Source organism: Miscanthus floridulus, chromosome 8 (genome assembly GCF_019320115.1).
Source record: "Miscanthus floridulus cultivar M001 chromosome 8, ASM1932011v1, whole genome shotgun sequence".
NCBI lineage: Eukaryota > Viridiplantae > Streptophyta > Magnoliopsida > Poales > Poaceae > Miscanthus > Miscanthus floridulus.
In genome coordinates, this window is record NC_089587.1 from 60,763,489 (window position 1) to 60,778,423 (window position 14,935).

General features: G+C 40.5%; 1 protein-coding gene and 1 pseudogene across 1 annotated transcript; both read left to right on the top strand.

Annotated features, from left to right (window-relative positions):
• Nucleotides 1-626: 626 nt before the first annotated feature.
• Nucleotides 627-3,058, top strand: LOC136469175 (aquaporin NIP3-3-like; annotated as a pseudogene).
• Nucleotides 3,059-7,226: 4,168 nt separating this feature from the next.
• LOC136472256 (tyrosine--tRNA ligase 1, cytoplasmic-like) lies at nucleotides 7,227-10,997 on the top strand. Its single transcript, XM_066469985.1, has 9 exons — nucleotides 7,227-7,602; nucleotides 7,733-8,016; nucleotides 8,162-8,258; nucleotides 8,477-8,582; nucleotides 8,750-8,832; nucleotides 9,605-9,750; nucleotides 9,958-10,063; nucleotides 10,399-10,458; nucleotides 10,707-10,997. Exons 1-9 carry the CDS (start codon nucleotides 7,345-7,347, stop codon nucleotides 10,725-10,727), a joined length of 1,161 nt encoding a protein of 386 aa, XP_066326082.1. The 5' UTR covers nucleotides 7,227-7,344; the 3' UTR covers nucleotides 10,728-10,997.
• The last annotated feature ends 3,938 nt before the right edge of the window (nucleotides 10,998-14,935 follow it).

Sequence of the window (14,935 nt, forward strand, 5' to 3'; positions counted from 1 at the left end):
TTGATGGTTTAAACGGATTATTTGCGAGTTGAGGGACTGGGCTGACATAGTTGATTAAGTTTGAGGACCTAATCAAGCGATTTGCAAGTTTAGAGACCGGGATAATACAGCCGAACAAGTTCGAGAACCTAAATGAGCGATTTGTGAGTTTAGAGATCGAGATGATAGAACCAAACAAGTTTGAGGAATGCTAATGCAATTTACTCTTTAGAAAATTGCTGGGTTTTTTTTACCTGTTTGTAATGACCATTTTTGCCTTAACGTCTTCGGCTCTCAAAGGGTTCTTCCGTACAGTTGTGTTAATTAATATAATATATAACACTGGATGCTGTCATCTCTTAGGCCGGTCTCAATGGGAGTTTCATCTGAGTTCATTTGCATTTAATATTGCGACACGTCAACAAATCTGATGACTTGGCATGCTAATATGAAGAGATAGATAGAGAGTGTTTAATGGAGTTTCATTAGGATGAAACCCATCGACTCAGTTACCAACACAAAAGCTGATGTGGCTCTCATGGTAATTGTGCTATGAAACTTCCCACTGAAACTGGCCTTATACATATTGGTTCAGGAGGTTTGTGATCGAATGTTTGACTTGGTCTCTGGTCAAACATGTAATAAACATGAAGAGGACATGTAGACCTTTTGCGTTCCTGCTGTCCCTGGCCCGGAATTTGACTTGGTCTCTGGTCTTCCATTCCCAGCCCAAGCCTGGTATTCTTTTTTTCTCTCGGAATTAGTACATTTTCTTCATATAAAACAATGATTACTGAAAGGAATCAACTCTCTTATATTTACAAGAGGACGAAAAATGATGATTGAATATGATGATTGAAGCTGCTAGCTGCATGGATCCTGGCCGGCCGTGACTGATGTGATAACTGAAGTATTCCATGCACTTTCAAACATAGTATCAGCCAGCAGTCAGTGCGTTGTATTAGCTCGGAGACGCCAGCTGACAACATGCTACTAGTTATTAGTAGTAGAGTCTAGTAACCCATTGCCCGTTTACAAATTATTAGGCAATCGATCCGTCTCCGCCTCCGGACAATGTTGTCTATCAGCATGTCAGGATGTGCTTCCAGCGAAGGAGACGTACGGCATCAAGCAGTAATAAACATCACCAAGATTCCCATGGAAGGAGAAACAAAGTATATATTTTCGTTCTCATGGTTTGAACAGGTAAAATGTTGGTAGTATGGACTATGGAGCATCTCGTAGTGCCATTTGGCTATTTTCTGAATAATGTAATATTTCCCGTGATGATTGATGAGTTCATTCTCAGCTGATTTGGGCCGTGTTTAGTTGCCCCGATTCGGCGCCGATGAAATTGATGTAGATACACTGTAGCTACAGTAGCGTTTGTTTTTACTTGGTAATAATTGTCCAATCGTTGACTAATTAGGCTCAAAACGTTCGTCTCGCAAAGTACAATCAAACTGTGCAATTAGTTTTGATTTCGTCAACATTTAGTACTCCATGCATGTACCGCAAGTTTGATGTGACGGAGAATCTTCTTTTTACATAGTGTCAAAGTTGGGAATTTGGGGTGAACTAAACATGGCCTTGTTTTTGTTTGTGTTGGCCCTTGTGTTAAACAGGTGCATCGCATCCATCACTTTGCATGCTCCATACATGTCAGCCGAAAAGCAATCACATAATATTGGGCTCTCCATGTATATATACCCACTGCCATTCTCCTCATCCTGAGTTCTTCATCATTGACACATACAACTGAGTTAGCGAGCAGCCGTAGAATAGAAGAACTACTGCTAATGGACGGCCGTCGGAGGAGTGTCTCCATGGACTACTCAGTGAGCATCCCTTCAGCAGCAGGAGCAGCAGCAGCTTCCATGCTGGTGGACAAGGAGAACACGAGCGATGACAAGATATCAATCTTCATCCCCCACAGGTCTCCTTTCCAACAAGATCCTGCCACTAGGGTTTCAACAAAACGAGGCATCCGATGATCCACCTCCAGTCTCCGCCAAGAGCATGACACTTGCACTCATCAAGAAGGTAATAATGACAAGTGCAAACCCTAGCTGAGCTCATCACTAAGTCACAACTAGTCACTACCACAGTGTTTCAAATACCTACAACCCATGATGATTCCAACGTGTTGATGCACGCATGCATGCTTGATCCAGGTGGTAGCAGAGTTCCTGGGGACATTCCTGCTCATCTTCACCGTGCTATCAGCGATCATCATGAATGAGGCGCACGGCGGTGCGCTGGGCCTGCTCGGCGTGGCGGCGACCGCGGGGACGGCTGTGGTCGTCATCGTCTCCTCCATTTTCCACGTGTCTGGAGGCCAGCTCAACCCGGCGGTCAGCGTCACCGTGGCCGTGTTTGGCCACCTCCCACCAGCTCACCTCGTGCCCTACGTCGTCGCTCAGCTCCTCGGATCCACGGCGGCCTCGTTCGTGGCCAAGGCGCTCTATGATCCGGTGAACCTAGGCGCTACTGTCTCCACGGTGCCTAGAATCGGCGCCTTTGAGGCGTTTTGGGTCGAGTTCATCACCACCTTCGTCCTCCTCTTCGTCATCACCGCTCTTTCCACCGATCCCAGAGCAGTAAATTCTCAAATGCAACCGTCTAAGACATACAAGATTTTTCTAGATTCATGAGGAATTAACCACGGTGAACTGTTTCAAACAAACATCTTGCTGCGTTCCATTTCAAATTTTGACACTGTATAATCTCTGATGCATGCAGCTAAAAGAACTGGTGGCAGTGGGAGCTGGGGCGGCAGTGATGATGAGCGCTCTCATCTCCGCGTACGTGCAACGGATAGATAAATCCTTGATCCAATATTGCTTTATTGTTTATTGATCGAGTAATTAATAAGGTTTCCAATGAATTGAAATGTTTAATTATGTATATGTGTTGGCTCAATATGAGCAGGGAGTCGACCGGAGCGTCGTCGATGAATCCGGCGAGAACGCTAGGAACGGCGATCGCCACAGGGACGTACACCAAGATCTGGGTCTACATAGTTGCTCCTCCGCTGGGCGGCATTGCTGGATCTGGAGCTTACCATGCGCTCAAGTGATGTATCATCCATGCAATGCAGTGGATTAGTACAGGATCGGAATGGAAGTTGATGTTCTCAATCAAATGTGCCATCAACGGTTGCATGCACATGGTAGAAAACCACGCAAACGTACGGCCGGGCCGGGCGCAATATGATGCATTGGTTCATGCTGTAATAATACTAGTTGTGTTTTGTCCTCATCAGGTCTTCGTACGTACACTAATAATATGCATGGTCTTGGCCAGAATAGACACATCGTGTACACTTAGAGCTCCTTTAGATCCCAACTAGACTACGTACGATGTAATCTGGAATTATGGACGACATGTTAATAATCTAGATCAAGGGCTATAATAATCTAGACTCTTTTGATCCCAAGATTATAAAGGTGAATTTTTATTAGTTGAAGTACAAATGACCTATAATCTAAAGAAACAGGTTGAAGAAAGATTATGGGATAATTATAATTCATTCATAATCCATCCTATAATTTGGGATGTTTGGATCATCATCTCCAGGTTATTTTACCTAATTACTAGCATAATTTAGTTTGGGATCCAAACACCTCCTTGCTGGCCAAAGAGATAAACTACTTGAGAATTAGGACTCACTATACACTACAAATTGACTTTTTTAGTTCATCCAATCAAAACTATAAATCTATATATTTCTTAAAAAAAACTATAAATCTATATATGTGTGTTCTTAAATTAGTCAAGTTTTTTTTGTTTTATCTTAGAATATGTAAATCTTCTATAGATTGATGACATAAAATTAGAAATTATAATATATAACACTTTATATTTAGATAATATGATTTTAAAAATATTGAGAGCCAATGCCACTATGTTTATCATGTCAATGTCCTTATGTACTTAACATTTATGATTTGATGAGGTAAATTGAGATGAAAAATTATTTGAAGGGAAGTTTTTTTTTTGTTTTTTCAATGAAACAAGTCAACCTAAAAAGAAAGAAGTTGTAGATATAGTATTAAATTTATTTACTAAGAAAAATGTCCCTTTGCAAGCTGCCCCTCGTTTGCATTCTTTGGTGGCTAAGAAAACTATCAAGAAACGTACGGTAGCAGAAGCTCTCACTGAACACCTCTGGATTTCGGATGTAAGAAGAGCTTCATCGATTGGAGAACTAGTGGAATATCTTGGTCTTTGGGATCTTCTCGTGGACTTCTCTTTACAACGTGAAATGGAGGATTTTCATATGTGGTGCCTATCCCCCTTAGGACATCTCTTTCAAGGATCAATTATGTTTAGACCATGGGAACGGATTTGGAAGACCTGGGCCCCCGGAAAATGCAAGTTCTTCTTGTGGTTAGTCGTACATGACAGGTGTTGGACGACTGATCATCTTGCCCGTCGAGGTCTGCCGTGCCCGAAACGTTGTCCTTTGTGCGATCAGGAGTAAGAGACAATTATTCATCTTCTAGTATATTGTCCCTTTGCAAGGCAATACTGATATTCCTTGCTATGTCAGGTTGGGCTGCAGCAATTTGCTCCTCGGGCAACTGATTTGGTATTTGATGATTGAGAGGACAGATTGTGGCATGCTGTTTCGGAACAACAAAAGAAAGGTCTCAATTCTCTGGTTGTACTAGGTGCTTGGGTTCTTTGGACTCACCGCAATTCTTGTGTTTTTTGACGGAGCTGCTCCTAGCATTGCAAGGGCTCTTAGTGTTACCAGCGAGGAATGACGTCTTTGGGAGATAGCAAGTGCACGAAGCCTCTCTTCCTTGACTGTCCCGACACCTTTACCTTAGAGTGTCTTGGTTGTTTGGTTGTGTGGTCATCTTGTTTGTTTAGCAAGCGAGAATGTGATCTAAAACTTTAGTTTAGCATGTGTACTGTGTGTGTTTGGGTTCTTGACCCGTGTTTTCTTCTTAATATATTGAAGCGCAACTCTTGCGTTTTCGAGAAATTAATTTTACTAGATTCGTTTGTTTTCCGTTATATTGCAAGGCATGCCACAGTTATGCCCGTCGGTACTGAGACGCTATAATGTCTTCATCAATCTCAAGATTTGTTGGTCCAGCTTAGTCTTTTAGATGTTTTTATAGGGGTAGGTAGTGCGTTTAGAGGGGTGAGTATATGCTTTATATGTAAGCGCCTATGTCTATATTGGGTTTCATAAAAAAAATATGAGCGTGAGAAAGTGAAAGCCTAGGTATTATTACGTACTCGCTACCACGATCCACAAAATAGATCCCTAAAATAGGTGTAGGGATGAGAATGGGTTGATCTAGCCCTGGCCTTGGACGTAGCCCCATAGCCTCAAAGCTAATTTTAGGGGCTTGGGTCGAGCCATTAAGGCTATGGTCTCATTGGTCCCATGGGTTATGCGATCCAAAAAAAATCTATCATAATACATGAATATTATCGACACTTATAGAAAAGATGAGATGCAACAAAAGTATCATGATGACACGTTAAGATTATTAGCAATACATTAAATTAAATAAGTTTGCAAGTGAACCATGATTTCATTTTATCTATTTTCACTTCTAAATTAAAACATGATATATTTCGATGTACTTCCAAGCATAGACGTGCTTATTATTTATGACCAACTATGATTATTCGAAAAAAAAATGAAGAAGACCAACAAATGAAAGAAAAAAGTGTTATGTAACGAGTAGTACGTTGGTCCATATTACCCATTAGGTTAATAGGTTTTGATCTTATTGACCTATTTTAGACTATACTATAATGCCATCCCTTCTGACCCAATAAGTTGACCCGACTCATTCTCATCCTCCAGTGGCCGACTCTTCATCCGATGTGGCAGCTGAATAAGAGGGTGTTTGTTGTCCTTTCTAAATTTTAGTCGCTGCCCCATCGGATATTTGACATATGTATGGAGTATTAAATATAGACTAATTATGAAACTAATTGCATAGTTTGCGACTAATTTACGAGACGAATCTTTTGAGCCTAATTAGTCCATGATTTGATAATGTTTTGCTACAGTAAACATGTGCTAATGATGGATTAATTCGGCTTAAAAAATTCGTCTCTTGGAGTATTGACGGATTATGTAATTTATTTTTTTATTAGTATCTGAATACTCTATACGATATGCTTCTAATATTTTAGTAGGTGATCGATGCAACTACCGGAGAAGCCGAATCACGAAGGAGAGAGAAAGGAGTCGACTCATATCTCGGGGTTGAATCATCCGCAATAAAAAAGTATATAAAAAGAGCACGGGCCGAGCAATAGCCGTGGGCGTGCATGTTGATTGGCTGGGAGCCTTTCTTTATTCTACATGGGACCCACAGTTAATTAAATAACTTGTAAATTGTGATTTTCTAATGGCCCGTGGGACCCAACAAACCATGAGACGACTCCACCAACTTGCTTACGTGGTTGGCTGCTCTGCCAGAAGTCGATGCAACCACTGTGGGTGCGCTCCTTTGTAATGGATGATTTGCAAAGGGAAAACACATGAATCCGCAATCCATAGGAATATATACTGTACAATCCTTTGGTTTGCAGGATTGATGCATGTGAAAGGTAAAGGAAATTTTCATTCGCTACGCTTTTGAACCTATTTCATAGGAATGGAAACATCCACTCTAGCCTCATTTTTTCCTCTCCTTTGCGTAGGATCAAGGCACAACGTTAGTACACACCGATGGACTTGAGAACGAGTGGATAAAACAATCAGCATGGAAAGGGGTAAAGTTCCACGCTGTTAATTGAATCAATCGATGAATGAGACTGTGTGCTTCCTAACGTTCCTATTCCTACGGCTTTCCTACGAGTATCCAAACATCTATAACTTATCTATACTTTTTAAGCCTCTTTTTTGCTATTCCTTTCCTATGGAATTTTTATATTTTTTATATTTCTGTGATTTTGCAATCCTGTGTTGCAGAGTGGGTCTACACAGGTGGATTCCCTTCGTGGTTCGAGGCTTCGAGCTATCTCATCTCATCAAAAATAAAGCCGATGAAAAATCGAACGCACTCTCCATTGAACAAAAATTGGCTGGGCCTGCACGAGTGCGCATTGCCAGAGACGACAGACGGCCTACTGAAATCTCTGCCCACCAGAAACACAGGTCCTGACCAACAACGGCCCACGATGATATTGGGCCTCGCTTGTCGTTGACGCGGCCCGGTTCCCCAGCAAAACCCTGGCTGCCTTCGCGGCACCCCGAAGCCGCCATCTCAATTCTCCTCCTCACGAGTCACGCACACCCACCCGCCGCCGCCATCCCCTCCTCGCCGTCTCCCGGCACGACCTCGTCGAATCCTTTGCTCCTCCACAGACGCAGCCGCTGCCATGGACTCCACGCCGGCAGCCGAGGCGGCTCCTGGCGCCTCCTCTTCCTCTTCCGCCGCCGCCGCCGTCGCTGCCGCGGCCGCCGAGGATCTGGCAGGGGGCGTGGCGGCGATGACCCTGGATGAACGGTTCGATCTGCTGCGGGGGATCGGGGAGGAATGCATCCAGGAGGACGAGCTCAGACGCTTGCTTGAGAAGAAGCCCATCCCCATCTGCTACGACGGCTTCGAGCCCTCCGGACGCATGCACATCGCTCAGGTTCGACCTTCTGCTTTCAGCCCCGCCTCCCCGGCATTATACACATAAAAAAAAGCATCTTTGTTTGAATCTTGCAAGCTTAACAGTAGGAGAAAAAAGGTCGTGACATATGCTTATCTTGTATTCTTAGGGCATTGTGAAAACCATCAACGTCAACAAGATGATCAGGGCCGGGTGCAAGGTGAAAATTTGGATCGCTGACTGGTTCGCGCAGCTCAACAACAAGATGGGAGGTGACCTCAAGAAAATCCAGACGGTCGGGCGCTACATGATCGAGATTTGGAAAGCGGCGGGGATGAACCTCGACGGGGTGGAGTTCCTGTGGTCCTCCGAGGAGATCAACAACCGCGCGCATGAGTACTGGCCAATTGTGATGGACATTGCCCGGAAAAACAACGTCAAAAGGATAACGAGGTACGCTCGTGTTTATGTTGTGTTTTCCATTAAAAGCCTTCTTCGCTTTGAAAGCTTGAGCATGAACATCAAAACATGGTTGGTTACCTCCCCTCTATGTGCTTATTATGAAGTGTAAGTAATTCAATTTTTCCTTTACTTGCAGATGCTGCCAAATTATGGGCAGAAGTGAGCAGGACGACTTGACTGCTGCCCAGATTTTCTACCCTTGCATGCAATGTGCTGATATATTTTTCTTGAAGGCAAGTATTTATCGCGCTATTGCATTCCATGGTATCTGGAAATAAATTTTATTGAATTCTCTTTGGGTTCTGATAGGCTTTTGATATTTCCATTCTGACTGTATTTACTCATAATAATGATGACTGAAAGGCTTTTGATGTTTCAATGCGTACACCTTCAATCTAGAAAAAAATAATTCTGTATACAAATCCCTTTCCTTATCATTTTCCTTTTGTAGGCTGACATATGCCAGTTGGGGATGGACCAAAGGAAGGTCAATATGCTAGCTAGGGAGTACTGCGATGACATCAAAAGGAAGAACAAACCAATTATTCTTTCACATCGTATCCTGATTAGTGATTTTGATCGTGTTCTCTTTTTTTCCTTTAAATAAATTTTTCGGACATATGTGTTTATCATGGTCATGTGTCTACGGCGATGGAGTTCATAACAAGTGATTGTTCATTGTTGGTTTGTGGAGCATGTGTTTTTTGCTTAACCTGAAATGCAGATATGCTCCCTGGTTTTAAAGAAGGCCAGGAGAAAATGTCAAAGAGTGATCCATCCTCAGCTATCTTTATGGAAGATGATGAGGTAATATATTTCTCATGAAATGTTTTTCTTCCTCACCAACATTCTTTTGATCCTCTTGGTTCTTGTGACACCTAATGATGCAGTGTAATAGTAAAATGCCATCTTTATCATTTGATTATTTTACTAGAAAATTAATGAGACTAACGCAAAATCGCTTTATGCATCAATGATTGCGCAAGAGTGGTTCAACTCTATTTTGCTTGGGGCAGTGGAGATGGTAACATGGTGAAGGATACTGCCTGGCTAGAATGTTGTACAGTTGTCGTATATGTTTCTCATCTCCTTGCTAGAAAATAAAGCTGTATCACAATATTAAAAATCTGGTGTTCATGACTTTTGTTAGCTGTGTTCATCTATATGTATACGGGGGTGATGCACCGTTTACATTAATATATGAAAAGTTGCTGTAACTGATTAACCATAGTCTTACATGCTAATTAGCTGTGTGTTTTATTTTCTTATTCTAGTTAATGAATTGAATTATCATTTCTCTTTATATCTGTAGTTTGCTTGGATTGTCTTTTGTTGCTCATGAATAGTCATGATAGAATATAGATGGAGTACAGACATCAGTCATCAATGTTTATAAGCTAATAATAACTTCCAATCTAAAATTTGTCTTATGGATTTAGTTTTTGCTCTCTGTTTTGTCTATATTACCTGACTGTTTAAATGTTTGATCTTGAATAGTAGCTAAGTAGCATCATGCATGTGTTGTACCCATCTTTCTTTCTAGGATAATATAGTTTCATAAGCTTCGCTGTTGTTGCAGGCCCAAGTTAATGTGAAGATAAAGCAAGCTTTTTGCCCTCCCAAAATTGTTGAGGGGAATCCTTGTTTGGAGTACATTAAATACATTGTTTTCCCTTGGTTTGGAAGGTTTGAGGTCATCCGTAAGGAAAGCAATGGTGGTAACAAGTAATATTTTTATCTCATCTGCTAATTTTTTTTTCCGTCAATAATGTGGTGGAACCAGGGAGATATATAGTTCCGTGCCACCATTATTTATATTTGGCTGACACCTGTGGTCATGCAATTAATTATGTAGCAATTAGATTATTGAATTTCCAACATGACATGATTTATTATCTCTGATGGACTTCTAAAGCGGTTGCTTTCAAACAGGACATTTACAAGCATGGATGAACTAATTTCTGATTACGAGACTGGTGCTTTGCATCCTGCCGATGTCAAACCTGCACTGGCAAAAGCAATAAATGAAATTTTGCAGGTAAAAATTTCACTTCACTCGATCTTACTTTTTTTTTCTATATAGTATCTCAGTCTTTCTCTGGTCAGAAGCTTGTATATTTGCAATCTTTGTCTTTTTCATGTCTTGCACTGTGATGCCTTTGAAGTTGCAATAGCTGCTATCCTGACAATGAATTTGTGGGCTGTTTTTATTGCTGCATCATCGGTCTTGTTTCTTACTAGTGTAGTTTTGGATTAACTTGTCATCTTGTTTATTGCTGGATCTTCCTTTGTCTAGGAAGAAGCTATTACTGTGCATTTTTTTCAGTCCTGGTTCATACTTGTAGGTTTAACTCACTAATTTTTCTTTTGCAGCCTGTTCGTGATCACTTCAACAACAACAATGAAGCCAAAGTTCTACTTAACACCGTCAAGGTACATTGTCTCAAATTTATTCACACGTTAGACATAAGCTCTGGTTGTTATCTGCATAAAATCTTTTAGCAAACACAATGTAACAATGTGAACCAGAAGGCATACTATGCAAATTCCATCAGAGGGAGATAAACTTATTCAATTTGACTTGCAATTTTTTGTAGCAGCTCTCCATAGGACTCATCTGTTGATTCTTACTGTCAACATTTTCTGTCTAATGAAATTAATTGGAACATTTGCTTCTGCAGAAGTACAGAGTAACCAATTGAGGAGCAAATGTGTTCGTCTTTAGGGTGAACTAGAAAATCAAGCCATTGCTAGAGCAGCGAACCGACCAGGACAACGAAATGATTAAAATTTCAAGCTCTCTTTTGATTTGGCTTGGAGATCGAACTGGACTCAAGGACATATGCTCGAATGTTTTTGACATATAGGAGCAACAAACAATTAAATATATGTACACACTGATGTAGTGATGTGCTAAAATATATAACAGCAATTATGATATTTTAGTTTTAATTCTTTTTGGAGTGGAATCACCAGTTCGCCTTGAAGTTATTGTTATTTATATATTCAGTATTATATTCTTCTTTGGAGCGAAATTACCAGTTCACCTTGAAACGTTAATGCGAAATGGAAACGAAAATGTACATCTATATATATTTTTTCTCTGTCTATAAAATTTTAAAAGCTATATTTTATTTTATGATGACCAAGCATGCATAATATATAAGTTAATATTGACAATAATATGATAATATCTGGTAAAGTTTGTATCAAATTAAAATACAACCTTAAACCTTAATAGAATTTTTTTTCTTCTGTTACTAGGCACAAAAATATTTAGACGTAAATATTGTAACTTTACACGTAGAGAATTTAGGAAGACACCTCTACAAGCCACCCGTTCTCCATGCTTATTATGAAAGATATATACACGCTTATTATGATAGATTATAGATACAGTTACTCCAATTCTTATTCATTAAGATTTCAAAATAAAACACCGCTGGAGCACGGAGATCTTCATAGCGATGGGGGAGGTCGTCGTTGCCTGATCCACTTTCTACGGCCACCATTTTACCGTGCTATTCCGTTGGTTTGAGAAAAAAATTAAGTGCCCAAAGCATGGATTTTAAACTTAATAACTCTCTCAATCCTACTTCAAATCTAACCAAAAATCACAAGGGGGGAGTGGAGAGTAGCACTTTTTATTTTACCTAAAATCAAAAGGGAGAGTGGGCGAGTAGCTTTTCTGAATGCGAGATGAATTCTATGAGGGAAAACAAGGAACATCCACAAACTCTTAACTTCCACGCAAGTCCCGGACCTTCCCAAGTTCCCATGGTGGTCAGCTTTTCAAAAAAAAAAAAAAAACATTGTCCGTGCCAACCTAAATGCAAACGGTAGTGTTCAAGGCGTTCTATAGTTCAGCAAAAGGGAAGGAAGCGTTAATGGAGATCGTTCCAACCTTTACCTGTTACAGAGCAATAGATTAGGGCATGTTTGGATCATTCCTCTTAAAGTTTACTCTCTGTCGCATCGAATGTTTGGGCACTAATTTAGAGTATTAAACATAGAATAATTATAAAACTAATTACACAGATTGAGACTAATTTGCGAGACGAATATATTAAGTCTAATTAATCTATGATTTGGTAAGGTGGTGCTATAGTAAACATATGTTAATGATGAATTAATTATGCTTAATATATTCGTCTTATGAATTAGTCATGGCTTCTGTAATTAGTTTTATGAGTAGCTCATGTTTAGTTCTTCTAATTAGTATCAAACACCCGATGTAACGCCCCTGTAGTTTAGTCATGAACCAAACACCACCCCCTAAACCATCTATTTGGTTATGATGTTGGAATCAATGTCGTCGATGCCGAAGCGGAAGGCGCGAGGAAGCCTCCCCACTGCAGGGTCAACGCCGTACGAGAGCCGAGTGGCATGGGAGAGGCGAGCCGGCGAGGGAAGCGGCGCGCATGGGACGAGAGCAGCGACGCTCTCTTTTTTTTTCACGAGTCTCTCCTCGCTAGCTTACTGTTGCAAGACAGTGATTACATTGGATGTGGGTGAATCTCGATATACGTTGTCACTGTTGAACCGCATGGTCACTAATCACTCAGAGCAAGGCTAATATTTATAGCCGACTCCTAGTTGTAAGGTTCTTTGCAGCCTTTTCTCAGCTCACCCATATAACAGTTAGCTCTTCACTATTAATATATGGTCCATTTATTTCTCTCACAAATTTTTTTGGTTCTCGTGCCTAAGCCGACTGTAAATTTACAGCCCACTTCTCTCCTCTCTCCTCCACCTCAGCATTTAGCCACCCTTATTATACTTGCTCCGGAGGATAGAGCGCATGGGGATGCCTAATGACCACGTGGAAGGGTGATTAGCAGGGGAATTCGATGGTCGGCACAAAAGCACACGAATACTCATAAAAATGTTTTCTTGAGAAGCTACACAAACTGAGCGAAAACCTGGTTAAAATAAAGCTGGTCTAACCCAATTTCTCTATTTTAGTACAAACAGAGGCTATTGGAGAAACGTGACAAAAAGCTAAAAAAAACATGTCATTTGGCTTTTAGTTTCAGATTATTTTAGCTATAAACAACTTATAAGCCGAACTAAATAGCCCCGGTGATCCTGATTTTCTGCTCATGTGGGAGAATAGATGATGTAGTCTAGGAGAGAATGAAGTGAGCATGGGCTTTGGTTAGCATGGGAAAAAAAATCACATAGGGACCATCCGCATGCAGCACGGTGCGGACGTCCAGCGTATTCTGACTAGTGGACCTGTTAATCTTGACCAGCACCGTGGGTTGGCTTCTAATTTGTTTCCCACGTGGCGCAAATTGATTGGACGTCCGCATGTTGCTGGGTGCGGACGGTCCGCACTTAATTTTTTTTCCTTAGCATGGATCACCGATAAACAAAGAGTGTTTGGTTCGTGGAATGTTATGAGTTGATGCATGACCATCTCTTTTCTCATAAGCTAATAATAATTATTACTTATACGAAGAATGAAATCATTCCACTACATTTAAGGAATAGACTCATGTTGCATCACTTCTTTTGGTTCAACACGAAAGTTATAAGGGATAGAATATAAGATAAGGAAAAAGAGTTTCAACGGCAAATAATATACTATACCACTTCTTTCTGATGTAAATAGGGAAACTAATTGTCTAAGCATTTGGTATTTAGGAGTTTTCTCGGTCAGCTTTTTACGGGATAACGTGTTACAGGATGCCATGCGAGCTATAGTATTTTTAAGAGAGGTACTCCTGTGCTTACAACAAGTATAGTAAAGGGTTGTTACTTGTTAGGTAGAGGAGAGAAAATATGGGAGAGAAGAGAAGTGACCTATACATTTACATCTAACTAATGCAACAGCAACGAAGAAAAATATAGGCCCTGTTCGCTGGTCTAAAACTTGGCTGAAACTGGCTGAAAAACACTGTTCCCGTTGAATTGTTGTGAGAGAAAAATATTATTCCGGCTGAAAAAAAAACCAAACAAGCTTAATATGGGGTAAGCCGAACATGGCCTATAAGAGTAAAAAGTGGATCAAAGATGAACCAACCACTATATAAATGGACTAATCGGTAGGGTGTAAATGTACATATAACTAAGAGAGAGCTATATTATTAGCCTTGTTCTCAGGCCTGTCCCAATGAGAGTTTCATAACATAAAATAAATTGACATGTTATGGAATAGATGAAGAGAGAGATAAAGAAAGTTTTATGTGATAAAATAAGTTTTGTATGAATGAAACTTATCTACACCATTTAACACATGAAGTCTGGGAAGATGGAACATGAAACCTCCCATTGAAACTGGACTTATCTATCGTGCGATCATCTGTTTGCGTTGCTGCATCCCATTTAGTGACTTCAGACTATGGCTATATTTGTAGTTTAAAATCCAATTATAAAACATATAAAACAAAATGTTTTTATGCTATCAGGTTGTGTTGATTATTTTTTGCAAGTTCGGGAATTTTTAAATTAGTATAATATATAATATATGCAAATTTGATGCACAAGATATGAGCCCTGTAGGTTTTGTCCATTTGTATTTTTCTTTGAGAAAATAGTGCTATTCATTAGATCAATCAAACATATAATAATACAAATCCAACAGGAACCAAGATTCAAAGAAAAAAACTCGTGAACACAACAAAGTACACCCAAACTTCCTCTCCAGCCTGGATCTGGATCAGTAAGCCCCAGTGGCGGATGCACGATGCGGGATAAGGGGGGCTAAAACAATGGAGATGTTAATTTGCATGAAGATTTAATGGTGAAATCAAGCTTTTGCTACAGTAATTAGGCTTGAAATCAAGAAATTAGGGGGGCTGGAGCCCCCCAGCCCCCCCTGTGGATCCGCCGCTGGTAAGCCCAATATCTCCTGCCTGACTCCCAAGACTAAAAGCCCACGCAACTCCGGCCCAATTACACCATT